Source organism: Penicillium nucicola (genome assembly GCF_028828085.1).
Source record: "Penicillium nucicola strain IBT 29836 chromosome Unknown utg000010l, whole genome shotgun sequence".
In the NCBI taxonomy this organism is placed as follows: domain Eukaryota; kingdom Fungi; phylum Ascomycota; class Eurotiomycetes; order Eurotiales; family Aspergillaceae; genus Penicillium; species Penicillium nucicola.
The window spans coordinates 5,018,365-5,034,701 of record NW_026643134.1 but is presented as its reverse complement, the minus strand read 5'-3'; the positions used below and the strand labels follow the sequence as shown (position 1 = coordinate 5,034,701).

The 16,337-nt window shown below is 48.3% G+C and overlaps 4 protein-coding genes across 4 annotated transcripts; 1 reads left to right on the top strand and 3 right to left on the bottom strand.

The window, feature by feature from the left end:
• Positions 1 to 2,553: 2,553 nt before the first annotated feature.
• N7511_010475 (uncharacterized protein) lies at positions 2,554 to 2,969 on the top strand (the record flags this gene model as incomplete). The annotated part of the gene is made up of 2 exons (XM_057132852.1): positions 2,554 to 2,765; positions 2,822 to 2,969. The coding sequence occupies 2 exons, from the start codon at positions 2,554 to 2,556 to the stop codon at positions 2,967 to 2,969; spliced, it is 360 nt and encodes a 119-aa protein (XP_056980840.1).
• A 1,329-nt stretch (positions 2,970 to 4,298) lies between these two features.
• Positions 4,299 to 6,421, bottom strand: N7511_010474 (lysophospholipase family protein; the record flags this gene model as incomplete). The annotated part of the gene is made up of 3 exons (XM_057132851.1): positions 4,299 to 5,496; positions 5,548 to 6,220; positions 6,373 to 6,421. The coding sequence occupies 3 exons, from the start codon at positions 6,419 to 6,421 to the stop codon at positions 4,299 to 4,301; spliced, it is 1,920 nt and encodes a 639-aa protein (XP_056980839.1).
• A 1,148-nt stretch (positions 6,422 to 7,569) lies between these two features.
• Positions 7,570 to 9,505, bottom strand: N7511_010473 (uncharacterized protein; the record flags this gene model as incomplete). The annotated part of the gene is made up of 2 exons (XM_057132850.1): positions 7,570 to 9,179; positions 9,235 to 9,505. 2 exons carry the CDS (start codon positions 9,503 to 9,505, stop codon positions 7,570 to 7,572), a joined length of 1,881 nt encoding a protein of 626 aa, XP_056980838.1.
• Positions 9,506 to 12,497: 2,992 nt separating this feature from the next.
• N7511_010472 (putative short chain dehydrogenase) lies at positions 12,498 to 13,620 on the bottom strand (the record flags this gene model as incomplete). Its single annotated transcript, XM_057132849.1, has 3 exons — positions 12,498 to 12,809; positions 13,012 to 13,347; positions 13,408 to 13,620. The coding sequence occupies 3 exons, from the start codon at positions 13,618 to 13,620 to the stop codon at positions 12,498 to 12,500; spliced, it is 861 nt and encodes a 286-aa protein (XP_056980837.1).
• Positions 13,621 to 16,337: the final 2,717 nt, after the last annotated feature.

Below are 16,337 nucleotides of genomic sequence, written 5' to 3'. Positions count from 1 at the left end.
CCAGCTCAAGCTACAAGAAAGTTATCGCTCTTACCTTGCTTACCGAATCGACAGCCACGATTACTTTTTTAAACCAAAATCACCCTCAGTGCTTTGTGCTTTTGATCATAGCTATGGACGCATCTTGAGAGTGGGCTTGAAACCAGAATCCGGATCTCATGATTAAGCTTTCCTAGTTTGAGCCCTTAGTCCAGCAACGGATTCTTGACAGGGTGAGAATTTAATATTTGTATTTTATAGCCTACCGAAATTCGCATTCTTAAGGTCGAGTCAGCCCAAGGAATAATAGATACTCCGTGATTCAATCCAAAGTGTGTCTGGATCAACTAAAAGTCCGCACCCCGGGTCTTACCTGGACTTGCATGTTAGAACCATTGCACCTTGGATCCTCCAGGGCTGCAACCGTGGCTGCTGAGGTAAGATGACTGGTAGGAGTCTATTTTTTTATACGGCCAAGTCATTTACGGCGCCTATGTTTTTCTTGGAAATTCTGCCACCTCAGCAGCTTGGCTGCGCCTGCAGTCAGCCTGTAACTACACAAGCCTTGTGGAACATGCTTAGAATAAAGACACCGAAATTATGTTCTTACTTGGTTAATCCTCTGACTGCAGCCTATCGATACATTTTTTATCCAAACTCACACTCGAGTGAAGAACGTTTCATCATACCTGCTTGATTGAGAATGCAGGGTCTGGATCTCACTTATCTTGATCTACGAGCTGTTGCGCTAAGCTTCTTTAAGAACTGGCTAAGCATCCCTATCGCACATGCAGCTTATGTTTGCCGTTAAACCCCCGCCAATTAGAGTACCCCCTATACACCCATTATACAGTAGATTTGTACCTGAATATCCTGTTTTGACTTTGCGCGTGCGTCGGGGCGCTATATCTCACTTGCATGCATACACCTTGCAGCGTTACATTCGAAACCTCTTCCTGCTAGAATCAAACACATGGGATTTGTTACGAAGCCCAGAGGATTCAATGCGATGCTACAAAGCGCCTCAAAGAGGGCACTTTGAGATACACCATTAGGTATATGGAATATTGAAGGTGATTACTGATGAGAATGGTAGTTCTAATGAACTATTAGAAAGCAGACCTCCTAGGGATTCCATAAAAGTACAATTACCAGATGAGGAAAATGGCCCCAACAGAGATCATAGTAAGTGACTGTGGCTGCGTGCTCGGGGAATGTGTTATGTACTGTAGTTCAATCCACGGGCATTTCCTATCTGGGCTTTAGCCACGAGCAAACTCGCTAGGTGCCAAGCGCCAAGATTGAACTAGGCGCGCCTCCATACAGGTAGGAACAAGCCTAGCAGCTCGTTCATTTCGTGGAGATCGATATGAAGCTTTTTCCATTCATTGACACCAGAGACAAAGCTTGCACTCAAACAAATGAAACTGTATTCTAATGGAAGACTGGTCTTTTGAATAGGTAGTTGATATGTTTACAACATAACTTAACTAGTTGCTAATCTTGGATCTGATTTTTGACGTAAGCAGCCTAGTGTCATAGGCTAAACAAGCCAAACGCATCCTTCGGCCTCGCTTAGGCAAACTGTTACCGAGCTGCGCGTGGGGTCAACTAAAAAGATGCACCGTGTTTGCAGGGAAAACGACTGGATGGGATTTGTTCCTCGCTGTAAAGGGTTATGAGATGTGACCCGCCATGTTGAATTGAATTATTGAATCTTGAAGCTAGCGGACGCTAGTGGGATATGCCGCAGCTTTTTTTCCCTCTCCTCTTGCATGATTAGAGGCTCTGGGACATGACCCCGCGACGAGTAAACGATTGCCGACGATTTACAAATGACAAAGCTTGTGCTTCACTCGATAAAGCCGACTGTGCCGACATGCGTGCCAAGCACAAGCTGGCACAGCTCGTGGGAAAGTAATTGCGAAAATGATTGTGGTGGCGTTGCGTGAGTAGGATTCAATGCGCACATTCAGACCACAGCCAGACCTGGGTATCAAAGTACGAAAGATTAGCCCCCATACTGACTTATTGCGGAGAGACTTTGGGATACTAGAATGCCTCACCGCCACCCAAGCCATTCCGCATCGTTTCGATCGTGGTAATGTGTATATGGGAATACTTCAAGGGAATAAGCACGAGGTCAATATCTAATCAGTGAGTAGTGTAAAACTGTAGCTTTAACGGGACATCAAGTCCATGAGGCATGGCAATTATCCGCACAAAATCGTAAGGACCACCGAGTTTCTCTGTCTGGGAGCATTCGCATCCTCTCTCCGAACTGACCCTAAGAAAGCCACACTCTACTCTGTCCCAGTTAGTTCAATGACTAGCCTCCAAAGTAAGCAGCCTAGCTTATATCATTTTCTGCGGGTGTGAAACTAAGAAATTAGTGCTGGACATATTCTGCATGTCGGAGATGAAGAACGAATACGGTGTATATATGATATACACAGAGATTGTCGACAATAAAACATATAAATAGCCCCAACTTCCCTTCCAAGAACTCATTAATCACAGCCTTTCCAGACCTTCTTCACATACCAAGCTTCTTCTCGCATTCTTCCTATCAAAATGAAGTTCTCTCTGATGTTGAGCGCAACTGCCCTGGCTCTTGCCAACCAAGCAAGCGCCTTTTATGGCCAAATGGCTGCTTCAGCCTACGAGGCAAACGAGGGTGGTACATTCCAAATTATCTATCTTACCGACTATAACACCGGGTCGACCTACTCTGGTACTCTTTATGGAGGGTTCAACTCCTGCACCAGCAGTGAATGTGCCGTCATGTAAGTTCATAATTCGAACCCGGCTTCCTTTGCGCAGTTAATTGACTATTCTCAAGCTTCCACGAGACCAGCGCTGGAACCTATGGCTTCACCGCTGAGATGTGGCGTACCAGCGATGGATGCCACAACATTGATTTCCAAGGTGCCTTCGATGCTGGACATGGCTATTGCTGCGGTTCTCTGCCCTGTGACTTCAGTGCTTAAATACCCTTTTGGTGAGTTCTCAAATCATAAAGTTGAGTTCGTCATGAGTGACAATGTCGCTGATAGTGGTGCTTCATAGACAAGATCTTTGTTGATGGGCACTTGTCATGATATTCATAACTTGCTGCAGAGTCAGCGCTAGCCTATGATTTCTATGTCTTGATCAAATTAATGACTTGTTCCATGAAAGCTTGACCACAGCTAAATCCATTCGTAAAACAGAGATATCGTCAAATACAAACATAAAATCGCTTTTCGAGAACGACAATTTCAAAACACTCAAGTTTTAGAAATACTTGAATCCGCGGAAATTCCGAAAAATCCTATAGACACCATGCAAAGTGGCATACATGCTTCCACCAGCAGTAGCCCAAGCAGCACCTTGGAATCGCAAGGAGGCGATTGGAATAGGCCTCTGCTTCTTTGACCTGTCTATTAATGGAAACGGGCGTTAGGACTGCTGCTGCACTGATGCAGGATAAGACATCTTACCCGTTACTGTCGGCCAGGATCGGATTGGGAGTGTGCCGACCTGTTGGTCAAGCAGTGTTTGGAAATTGTTAATCCCAGACATATGAAAATTTGTGTGTGTGTTTGATGTGGTTTGAACGAGGTGAGATTGATGCTAAGCGAAAGCTCCGAAATCCACTGCTTGGGATGCTTTTGTAGACTGCTCAAGGGGTCATTGGGGATTAAGGGTCAGATGATAAACGACGTATAGATACAGAAGAGATGATATCAATTGGCTGGATGCAGTTCCAATCATTGGTGGTTCCGAACTATAGCTCGTTTGACAGGTTGGGATCCTCGGGTAAAGGACTGATATATAGTTGGCTATCCATGTTTTTCCCTCGTGGTGGCAAATCCAGACCCGCCGAATTGTTGTTGGGCGCTTGCGACATCCAGCAATCAGTATTTATAGACAAAACGATAAATAAAGTCCGAACATGCTGGACAGAGGCCGTAGTTCGAGCGTCTACACCGGCTTATATTATGTCGTAACATTCTCGACCAGGAGAGGAATTGGAATCAATTTAAATTAGTTCTTTGTGGGAGGGGTTTTGGTTGATCTTGTTCGAGAGTAAGAAGTTGTTCGAAAAGACCCTAGAGAGGGAAGACTACTGGGCAGCACATCCAGATTTGACTATATTGAGATTGAAAAGGAGAAAGATTTTTGGTACACATCTAAATTAACGTTACACGCTATATTCATCGAATGAGGTCGACAGAAAGCTAATGATTATAAACAAAATATGTTGCCTGCCCCAAACCAGGCGAAAGCAGGGCGGCACTTACAACACAACTCCAAATGGTATATTTTTGTGTTACTTAGAGCATGGTGAACATGGCAATACCGGCAGCAACCGCCGTGGAGACAATGGTAGGCAAGACAGAGGAGGCGGCGCTGTCGGCCATCAAAGTGACAGGCTCGTAAGCGTTTGGCTCGGTGGAGTTGACAGTGCCGTTCCAGCAGTAGCGGTCGAAGCACGTGTTACAGATATCAGGGAGGGTAGTGCCAGTACGCTCGAACGAACGACTGAGGATGGCACAGCCAACACAAGTAGTCCAGTTGCCGTCACGGGTGCTGTTGGCCATTGTGGCAACCTCGTAACCGTTGAGAATAATTTCATCACGCTGGGCATCTTCGGTGCTCAGTTGGAAGGTGGAGACGTTGGAGTAAGTCGAGTAAGGAGAATTGGGGACGTAGACGACAAGGGGCGCGGGGCCGGTCAAGTTGGAGCTGTCACAGCCGAAGAATGTAGGGCGGGTGTTCAATCCTAGGTTGACAAAGGTGTTCTGGTCGGGGATTGAAGGGAAGGCTGTACCATTTCCAATACCACTGCTGTTCAGGCTGCGCTCGTAGGTAGCTACAAGAGCGGTACCGTTGGGCCAGTAGTAGGTTGTATCGGCGGAGGAGTCGACAGCGAAGATAACATCAACATGACGCTCAGGCTGGATGAGGGGGTGCAGAGGAATGTTCTGCAAATCCTCGCCGCCGTCGACTAGGTCCAGGATTGCCTGACTGGCGTACGGAGAGGTGTCATTGTTATAGTGATAGAAAGGGTTAGGGTCGTAGGACGCGATATCGTCATCAGCTCTGTCGAGCTTGCCCAGAATGTCGGTGAAGACGTTCTTCAAGAAGTCGGGGAGCGAGGTAGTGTTGATCTGAAGGATGAACTGATTGAAGAGAGTGGAGGAGGTTCCAATGATGAAACCGGCGCTGTCGAAGCCGCTGACACAGGTCTCGTTGCTTGCAAGCGAGCCACCAACGAAACGAGAGCCGAGGTACTGCAAAGGAACGAAGCCGAAGACAGTTGGGTCAAAAGTACCGAATTCCCAAGGGTTGAACTCATAGACGGTGGAGTTGCTTCCAACAACAAGCTCACCAGGGTTACGACCATCCGCAACAACCAGGGGCATCGGGTAGTTTCCATCCTGGAAGTCCTTGGTGTCGGCAATGGAAGACCAGGTGTAGTCGATACCTCCGTTGGTGGCATTGAACATCTGGTAAGAGAGCGCACGACCCCTGTTTCAAGTTAGAACAAGAACAAAAACTGCGAATACAGTAAGACCATACCAGATATCAGTGAGAGAAGCATCATAACCAGCATCTCTCTTGCCATCAACAGCCTCGATCATATCCTTATAATAACTGGCAGAATCCAAAAGCTGGATACCACCAGTATCAGGACCCTCCAAAATGGAGTTTCCAAACTGCCAAACAGCACCATCCTTGTGCGTCTGCAAATTGGAAATGGTAGTGAAGTTATTAATATAAATCGATCCAAGCAACCAACTACCACCACTAAGACCAGCCAGGTAGGTAGAAGACTGCAGCAAACCACCTAGATGACCACTAGTCGAAGCATTCTCAGTACGACTATCAAAGGCCTTGATAGCTCCAGCGCCGTTCATAAGCGCACGGTAACCACCGCCCGAAACAGCAATTCCAACATTAGGCAGAGCCGAAACATTGTTCGCGTTGTCGTTGAGATATTTGACAACATCGAAGTCGCCGACTGTCACATGGCCGAAGAAATCCTTCATCGCCGACAGAGTCTTATTGCGTCGGCCTTCCAGCCATGACGTCTCGTGCAAGGAGAGCTTCGCGGCACTGCGCACTGTCGGTCGGGTTGTTGGGCACGTTACATTGTCAGGGGTATATCCATCGGGCGCGTTAGGCAACGCTCGTTCCGCGATTGCGACAGTGATATTACTGGAGCTGAGAGCTCCTGGGGCAGCGATTGCACCTGCGGAAGAAGCGGATCAGCTATGCGATCGCGTAAAGATCGAGTTGAAGTCATATTGAAATTCATGATGATCGTCACGGAGGTGCTCCACAGGTGTTCGCAGGGGCAGAATTGGAAAAAAACGCGACCGAGGGAAACAGAATGCTACTCACCAGGCAAAAAGCCGAGCGCGACCGAACTGATCAGCGTGGAAGTCTTCATGGCTTCTCACAAATGCAATAGAGAGTGAAGTCAAGATGATCTCAAAGGGATAGGGGGGTGGAATACTTATGCACCCGGGGATGCCGGATGCCCAGCCAAGGGAAGCAGTTCGGTATGTTCAGCAGAGCTTATAGTGCAGATTAGTTCCCCGGGATCACGAATCATGGTGCAGCGAGTGGACTTTGAGATGGTGGAGTAGTGACATCAAAGGACCCCGAGGCTTCCGTTGAGACATTCTTGCTATCCCTGTGTGCATCTCGAGGCGCAGGGCTGAGGTGAGATGGCCTTCCAGCGCCTTACAGCTCAAGACTGTCCTGTATTGGACTGCCTAACGCTAGGTTGAGGTTAGAGCAGCCACAGCCGTGATCGTCGTGGGAGTACGATACGAACACGAGTGGCCTAATTGGGATTGCTGTATGCAAGTGGATTCGACTAGAGCCTGAAGCACAGCCGATATACCCATATTGTGCCAGGCATCTGCATTTCCGAGGCTATTATTGGAGTACACCATGTGAATGTTTCAAAGCGGGCACTCATTTCAAGGCGTCCTGTTGTGGCTGCTGCTGGCTGTGCTGGCTGCTGGTTGCTGCTGGCAGCGGTGTGTTGTGGGTGGAGATGTGACTGTGATTTTTTTCGTTATGTGTCCGAAGTGGAACCGAATACTGGAACGACTGTGGACATTATGTCGAGATCAGGTTTGAGCACTGCACTGGAAGCAAGTGATAGCTCCTCGATTTGTGCCCTGCACAAGAAGCACCAAGTGCAACGCGATTGGTAAATCGAGATCGATCGACACTCGATAGAAAAGTTGTGGAGAAGAAAAACTTCTGAACAAAAAATGATTGGCAACCGACTGCTTGCGTTCTTTTCACCGTTTTCAAGGTGTTTTTAAAAGTGATTTGGGGCACTTCTTGGTATTGATCGGTACTATATTCTTCCCTCCCGAAGGATGGGAGCTCAACCTTGCTACCTTGACACTACTTTCTGAGCTCTACGCATCTCAAGTACAGCAAGCGAAAGAGGCCGATGGTGCGGCCGGTAAATCGAGTTGATACGTAAATTAATTCGTTGTTCATTATTCGCTACATCCGATGAACATAGAGATACAGTATGCTCTGTCTGGGTATCTATTGACAAGATGATCAAAGCTAACCCCGAACAGGTCCGATTTCAGCTGCTTCAAGCTGGGCCATCTTCTCATCGGCCTCCACATGACCCTCGGGCAAGTTGTTCAGGGCGTCTTCCTCCTGGTCAAGCTGCCAGAACTGCCAGAGGAATCCACAGCCACCAACAAAGGCGAGGACAGCAAAGACGCCGTAGTTCCAGATCAGCAGGGGATCCTTGGCGAGCGGGTTAAGTGCCTCGGCAATGGCAGCGGAGATGGCATTGGTGAAGAGAGAGATAGCCTGGACAAGGGAACGCATGTTACGAGGAGCCTTGGAATAAGCGTACTCGAGCGAGGTGATCGAGGCGAAAATCTCAGAGAAGGCAATCAGGACATAGCAACCGGTCTGAGCCCAAACGTTCAGGGGAGAGGGGTTGACACTTCCATCCTCAGTGTAGCAGTTGTTGGCATCGTTACCGCAGGGAGAGGTCTTGTAGATGTAGTACTGGATGACAGCAGCCCAGATCATAGCCAACGCAGCCAGCCAGAAACCAGCGGTGATCTTCTTGATGGGGGTGAATTGGATGCCCATCTTGCGCAGGCCGGGGTACAGCAGTGCATCACAAATGGGAATGAAGATGATCAGGGCGAAGGGATCCAGGTTGTTCACCACATCGTTGGGTACACCGTGAAGGGTCATGGTACTAGCCTGGGAGGTGAAGTTGTTGGTCAACTGGCCATATGCCAGCCAGTAGAGAGGATACCAACAGAAGACGGCACAGGCAGCGAAACCACGACGGACCTCGTCCACCCAGGCATCGTCGAAGGTCATCCACTTAGGACGGAATCGGGGCTCAATGTTAGAGGGCTTGACAGACTCCCAGAGGGTGCCATCGTGAGTACGCTTCCAGAAGACAACCGGGTTCCAGGACCAGCGCTCGCGCAGAACATACATCATGGCCTTGACGGCCTTGGATGTGACAGAGCCCTGTGGGGGAGACTGACGGTAACGGTCACGACCCCACCACATGACGAAGGGTGTAGTCATGAACATGAGGGTGGGCAGCAAGAAGGAAAGCCAGAAACCGACATACTTCTCAGCATAGGCCATACCGATCTGGCCGACCAAGGCACCGATGTTAATGAACAGATAGAAGTAGTGGTAGATACGACTCTGGGTGATAGTTGGGTCGACTACAACACGTTCCCCGGATGGCAGGGTGCGAACTTTGAGATTCACAGCTGGAATCTGCTCGACGACAAGGGCAGAGATGTTGGGCTTGAAACCACCAGTTCCGAAACCCATGATAATCACACCGAGCATGAAGACACCGAAGCAAGCACTGGTGTTGGTAATGACAGGAGGAATGGCCGAGATGACAAGAATCACATGGCCAAGAATGGCGAATCCGATAGACCAGCAGATAGTCTTGTATCGTCCCCAGTGCTCATCAGCAATGTAGGCACCGAGAAGAGGAACGCAGTAGCACCAGAATGTGTTGAAAGTGTTGATTCCATTCGCAGTCTCAGGACCCTTACCCAACGCTCCAGAAACACCCTGGGAAGTGGAGCCACCAGCTCCAGTGTCGTGGTGAGAGCCTGCGGGGCCATAAGGAGCAGGCAGGGGAAGAGAGTGGTTCACAAAGTTGGAGTCTGTAGATACGTGTTAGAATTTGACATCTCCCTCATAGGGATCTCATGGGCATACAAAGAACTTGGGTTCCATAGTAGGAGAATCGCTCGCATAGCTCGACGAAAGCGACGGTGTAGACCGACCAGGGAATAGGAGCAGACACACGACGCAGCGCAGTGGGACCGTGGAGTTCCTCCTCCGTTGGGTCCTCATCACCGAGACCAAGATCGTACGAGGCGGGGATGATGCTCTTGGACGGCTTCTCCGCATCAGTCTTGACGACGGTGACTTCAGTATCACGGATCGCGAGCGAGTCCGAAGACCTGTTCACAGCTTGAATGGCCATCTTAGAATGCAAGACGAGGCCGGATCAAAGCAGCGAAAAGTGAAGGATGTAGTGGTAGAAGAAGAAGAAGAGGTTGAGTTGAAACAAGACTCGCGTGGTGGACAAACACCTCCGACTTATAGGCTCAGAAATCCAAATTGAGTGACAGGGGCCGCTGCCGTGTGACCAATTGTAAATTTTCTTCGCCAGTTCCATGCATGCCTCGAGGACGCAAAATGGCCCTAGGCCCTGGAGCAGCAATATTAGCCTGTTGATGTTCTACCCCGGACTTATCACGCCACGACTACGCTAAGCTTCAATGGGGGCTATCTCCGTGGCTGCACGTAGATAAGGCTCAGTAGCGGGCGAATCAACCCTCGTTGTCCGCTCACTAAATGCCTGGTGGATACAACATGTGCCGTGCCATGTAACTTGGCCGGAAAAGACCGAGCCCGGGGGTTTCTAATAGGCCATTGCCAGAAGAAGACATTGAGCCAAGACGAAGCTTAACCCAAATGATAACAAGACCAGTGGGGCTGATAGAGTCGGCAATAGGGCATGAAGTTGATGTCCCCGGCTCGCATGATACGCGAGATGAAATCAATCCCATGTGTAATAGTCATTGCATTAACACGGGGGGGCCAGAAAGGAAAGAAAAAAGATGAGACCGATGTTCGGGGAGTCCGACGGAGATGCGGTGGTGCACGGGCCCCCGAGTCCCAGGGAAGCTTAATCATGCTTGTTTGGCTTGGACGGAGATCCGTGGTCGCTTTTCAGCTATCAGCTATGCTCGCCTGTTAGCATATAGTGTCGGATATGACTAAATAGGATATTTGGTTGTGCCAAGATCTAAAACACTTCTAGAACTCCTGATTTGGTGCACAGTCCTGGTGTCCACGCCATGGCCCCCATTTGTAACAGGCCCTGTGTTTGGAAGAACCAAACAGGGCCAGTGTATTAATCAGGGTGGATATAGGTGTATCTCAGTGATAAGAATATACATGCACGGTACTTTGATGTTGCAATCCCCACTGATAGAAACAAAGAACTCATGATCGATCAAAGCAAGTGTACTGTGGATTCTGGTCTTGTGCGCCACTGGCACGAATCAGGCCATTTCCGAATATGAGGGTGGCCCAGCCAAGAAGGCAAATTTCATAATCCGTATAAGCCCCGATTTGCTATCAGCCGTAGAATACTACGCCAGGTGGCAACTATACAGGCATGATATGCAAGGAATAAAACAAACCAATGGGAGACCGGCCGATTGATTCGAGAAAACCCCGAAGAACACTTTTGGAACCAATATGGGCATCTTTGCCACCACTAAGCCCTGTATGGTCCACACAGAGTATTCTGATGCAGGTTTGAACAAGCCTGTTGTAACTAAGTACCCGAGCGACTGCCCGTTTTGATTGATGATTTTATGTACAGATGTCGCCACTATTGCCTCGCCGTGTCAAGGCAACAGCAGACCCTGCATTTTTTAGTGCTGATGGGAAGAACATCAGGATTGCGCTTATGTTCATATATTTAGTGTCATCATAAGCCGCCACATAGTTACCAGGACGGGGAGAAAGGGTCTAGGGCTTAGGCTTTGGAAGATTGCCCTGAGAGACTCACCAGTGCCACAAAATGCCAAGTCCCATGAAAGCATGGCTTTAAGATATTGTTGCTTCATTTGATCACATTCAGAGATCGTTGTTGCGGCTGCTTCTTTTGCCCGTTGACGATGCCGTTTGAGAGTCTTTAGTCCTCATGCAAATCTTTGACCGCCCGACCCAACAGCCATTAGAAGTCTTACTGTATAGCTATCAACAATGACAACGACGAAAAGAAGGCCATTTAAAATAGATCCCTATCACTGGTTCCGGAAGTGGAGCTTGAACCGTTATTCGTCGCAAGGTTCCGGGAGCCTCGTTCTCAAGAAATCCTTTTTCTCTCTTACATCTGGGCTTATCCAAACAAAAGTACCAGGTCAGTACCCGCTGGATAGGTGATATTTCAACATATCGCACCCGGTCCCTGCAGTATCCGCAAATAGGCGAGCACACCATCAGGGATGTACAAATCCTTGCAAATCAAAGGCCCTTACATCCAATCCCCAAGAAACAATACGAAAACCGATGCTCGCCAGCATCAAGGGCTGATTGGCCCAACAGCACGAACCCTCAACCAATTGACAGAATGCACACATCCCAGGACCAACACATCTTGATTGGTCTCTAAAATAAATCCTCCCCACGTCCCAAGATAAATAAATACGGAGTGATTCCCATGGTTCTTGGCGATGTCGTTGGATGACGAGTACAGACTCCATGCCATCATGGATTATGAATGTCATGCGACTTGCTCTATTATTCTTATTTCAAGATATAGCCACGTATTGCATGAGATCGAAGATCTGGAATAAAGTATGTGGCTGTAGATCTTGATCATGTGCTCCCCACTGTAGGTTTGCTATGTGTTTCATTACGACTGGATGGCCGACCACGACATTTTGTCGGTGAGGGTGGTCAGAAAAGAATGACCGGTTTAATAAAGGAGGTGGCTCAAGTTAGGTATCCTCTGTGCGGAGGAACCCAACGTCTCAGCCTTATTAAGATGTGCGCAGACTGAGTCGACCAAAGAAGAGGAACATGAGTGGGGCAGATCTGTCAAGATGGAAGTGGGTCAAGGAATATGCAGCTAAACACTTAAGACTGGAAGTATAAAGATGAACCAGTAGGCCAAAGAAAATGGTTAAATACTTTTCTACTCTAGCATCATAATGACAGTGCCCAGAAGCGTCACAGCCAATTACAAGAGCTTCATGATTCAAAAAAAAGTAAAAGAAAAAAAAAATCCCCAAGTACATACACGGACGCTTCGCTATTTCCAGCCCAGCCCATGACATAACAAACAAAACCAATGTGGACCGGGGGGAAGAAAATCAACACCATGCCATAAAAGACCCGCTAAGCCAGGTCATGCGATGATTACAATTCAAAAAAACCAAGGAGTCGCCATCAAACTACCAAGCCGCGTGGCCACCATCCATGCGGAGGTCACTGCCAGTCATGAAAGTGCTCGCGTCACTAAGCAGGAAGATGGCAGCACCACGGTACTCCTCGGGACGAGACAAACGGCCAAGCATATTCTCCTTGGGCCATTGGTCGCGGCGCTCAGGGAACTCAATGAACAAGTTCTCGACCATCGAGGTGACAATGTATCCGGGGGAAATAGTGTTGACGCGAATATTGTACTGACCCCATTCAGCAGCGAGGTTTCGAGCCAGCTGGATGACGGCTGCCTTGCTAGCGTTGTACGCAGGACAAATAAGACCCTAGAATATAGATTGTCAGACTGGTGAACTTGATCCAATTCGAAAGTGGTGATGTGGCGCGGGGGGATAATGCGGGGAAAGGGTAAAGTTTAACGGGGTCAAATGCCGTTGATGACATGCCAAGCAGAGCGAGATTCACATAGACAGGTCTATATGGGAGCGAACTAGGGTTGAACGGGACGAATGAGGGAGATGAACATACCCGATTGACAATAGTGCCACTCATAGAGGCGATCATGGCGATACTTCCCCCGTTCCCAAAGCGAATCATTTGCTTGGCCACTGCCTGCGAGGTCATGAATACGCCGGTGACATTGACTTCGAACATTCTGTTGCTGTCTGTGGCTGTGTACTCGAGGGCTGGGGTCTCCTGCTGGATCCCAGCGGCAGCGATGAGACCGTCCATACGGCCTTCCTCGTTGGCGATCGCCTCAATCACACTGTTGAGAAGCTCTGTGTCACGTACATCGATGCGACGGTAGTGCAGCTCGGTTCCGAGCTCCTTTGCGCGGTGCTGAATCTGGGAGAATTCGGGGGCCTGGTGTAGCAACGGCGTTAGGGTCGTGCGGAGTATAGATGGTTCATTGCTTCAACATACAGGGTCTTCAAGACGGTCAAGGGCGTACACCTTTGCACCGGCTTCCAGAAGAGCTTCTGCCTGGGTTAATCCAAGCCCACGGGCACCACCTGAGACCAGAACCACCTTGCCGGCGAGACTGTACTCGGGCATTCTGGACTTCTGGCCGAGCAAGATAGGCTCCGAAGACATGGGGGCAATGGGAACCTCGGTGGTCTCAATGGTGACAGACATTATAAGAAGAGTATTAATGGTATATGGCCAAGGATTAAGAAAAAAGTCGATGAAGTGACGATCCAGAGCACCGAAGGGTCAGATATTAGATGAAAGCGAATATAATTCAATTGAGAACCCATCGTGGAACAAACTCTCCTTAAATACTGTTCGTTCACGATCCGGCAGAATCAAGCCGAAAGCCAAGAGCAAGGACCTAGCAGACCGGTCTCGTGAGCTTTGGAAAAATCCCAATCTGGAAATTCAGGTTGAACAAGGGCGCTGCATAGTTTCGGTCCAGACCTCCGAGAAATGCGTTTAAACGGCCGTGGCGAGATTCATTCCTCGTCTAGACAAGAATAGCTAGTTGAACTAGGTTTTCAGGACATTTGGCTATCAAATATGGACTGTGTCATAATTACTTCAATGGTCAAGGGTTTCCCTGATTGAAATTGCGTTGAACACGAATGAAACCCAGGGATAAGCTGGAAATCAAGTCACCCGACAAAAGTTCACGATGTGGCAGATCGGGAGCCAAACAGATGGCACTCCGGATTTCTGGTTTAGGCAAGCCGTCTGGGGAACCCGGGGAACGCCACTTGAATTCTGTTTGGATTTGGTCGTGTTTTTCCTATATTTATTTTCATTCTATGACACCAGGTGACCTGCAATTCTCCCATCAATCCTCGAGACCTTCTAGAAAGACGAGTCCAAGCAGGGTCAAGTGATCGGTTGCAGATCCGCTCAGACTGCCCGGGCCTGATCCTGTTCCGACTCCAGGGTAACGACAGACCATTGGCCAATTCGATTTATTTTCCCTCTGATTCTTAGTTGGTTCTCTCTCAATATTGAATTTTACGCTTTTACTCGATCTATGCGGTTATCTAATTCAGTGACACAACCTGAAAACCAACACACTTGTCCAATGGGGAATATTGAACAGCCCTTCTTTGCTGCAACCCCGGATCTGGGCACTAAAATTAGCCGAAGAGACCTTAACTTATAGCTTATCTGCGACTGGGGTCTGGTGACCGGCAGATTCTTCCATTCCGAAGCTACTTACTCAATCGGGCGATTCCGACAATTCACATTTCCGTCTCTTCGAGAATTATCCTGCCCCTGACTCTGACCCCTGCCCCCGGTTTCTGGGAGGTTTGCTGACGAACCCCTCACGCTCTAGACCCTAGATCTTAGTCTTTTGTCGCTGCAAAGCAGTAGATCTACGATCTTGAACTATCCGGGCTCACCCCTTCATCTGCTTTGCTTAGTACTTACCTAGCTAGGTAGTCCCGGTTTGGCATTTTTGTGTCGCTGCATTGCATAACTGAACCGAGGTGTTTGTGGATATTGCGGTGGAATGGGCACGACTGTGTTGGATGTCGGTGAACAACTGAAGCCAACACGTGTCTCGTTTGCTTGTTGGGATTGATCATATTTTGGAGGTCTGTTGACAACTTCTCTCGGATCATGTATTGCATATGTCAAATAGGAGACTTGGTTTTCTGTGGACAATTTTCTCAAATTCTGGGTTGGATATGTCAAAAAGGAAACTCTTTTTAATCAACAGGGTACCGACAAGTCATCTTGGAGCTGAATCTAGTAGCCATCAGGCAATATTCAAGACACCTGCTAGCGTCATCAGCGACTTCATTATGTGCCACATTTTGCAAAATTATTGTCCTGTTGAACTGATTTACTAGTATCATTACCAAAAAATATATATATTTGTGACTTCCCGCATTTAACAGCATCTGATTGTTGGGATTGTAAACAGCGGGCCTGTGAATTGCTTGCTATCTCTTTCTATGTAGTATATAATCTTGAGCTTAGGCCCAGATAAGCTTCGAATTGTCGAAGCAGAGTGTGACGCTTCACTCCGGCCCAAATCCGATACAGATAAAAGAAGTCCTTTTTGGGATTCGGACTTCGGAGTCAAAGTCCGCTTCATTCTACCAGGGGCGGAATCTGGAATATGAGTGCGGTACATCTAGTATCAACATTCCAACTAGAAAGTATTACTCCACGATGATTTCATAGTGATCCTGTAGTCATCAAATTATCACATCAGCATCCCAAGTCCTTCATCCGCAGCACCTTGGCTAGGAATACTGTTCTGCAATGGCCGAGACAAGATCTTTTACTTGGGATGAGCCTCTGATAGACTCACTCGTGAATTAAAAGTGCCACTCACTGGAAAAGCAATATGGTGCCGAGCTCACTGCCTTTAGTGATGATGGAGATCTCAACCGCCAATACCCATCAGGCCTGGCGGTTACTCTTATCCTTACATCCGTCACTCTGGCCCATTTCCTATTCTTCCTTGACCTTCCCGTCGTTTCCACTGCCACTCCAGCTATTATCTCTCAATTTGACTCTTTGATGGATGTCGGTTGGTAAGTCTCTATTCTTTTTCTAGACAATAACTGCTGCACCGTCTGCTGCGAGATGCTGATTAATTATGTCGAGTGTAGGGTGAATATCGGTGGAATGTGTCTTTCCAGACGCAGAACGGTGATGTCAGGGCTGGTCAGGATGAAGGCTACATTAGCAATGTTCCTGATCTCAAACAGATGGTCTGGATGCAGTCTATGGATTTAGAAAATGGCGATGGTCTGAGAATGTTCTGGCTATGCCAGCAACATTATACTAGGTCTTGTTATCAGTGTATACAGATCCCCTGTAGTCTCCGAGGCCATCTGTTTGGGGCTATTCGAAGGCTTGACACGCTTCTCATTTTA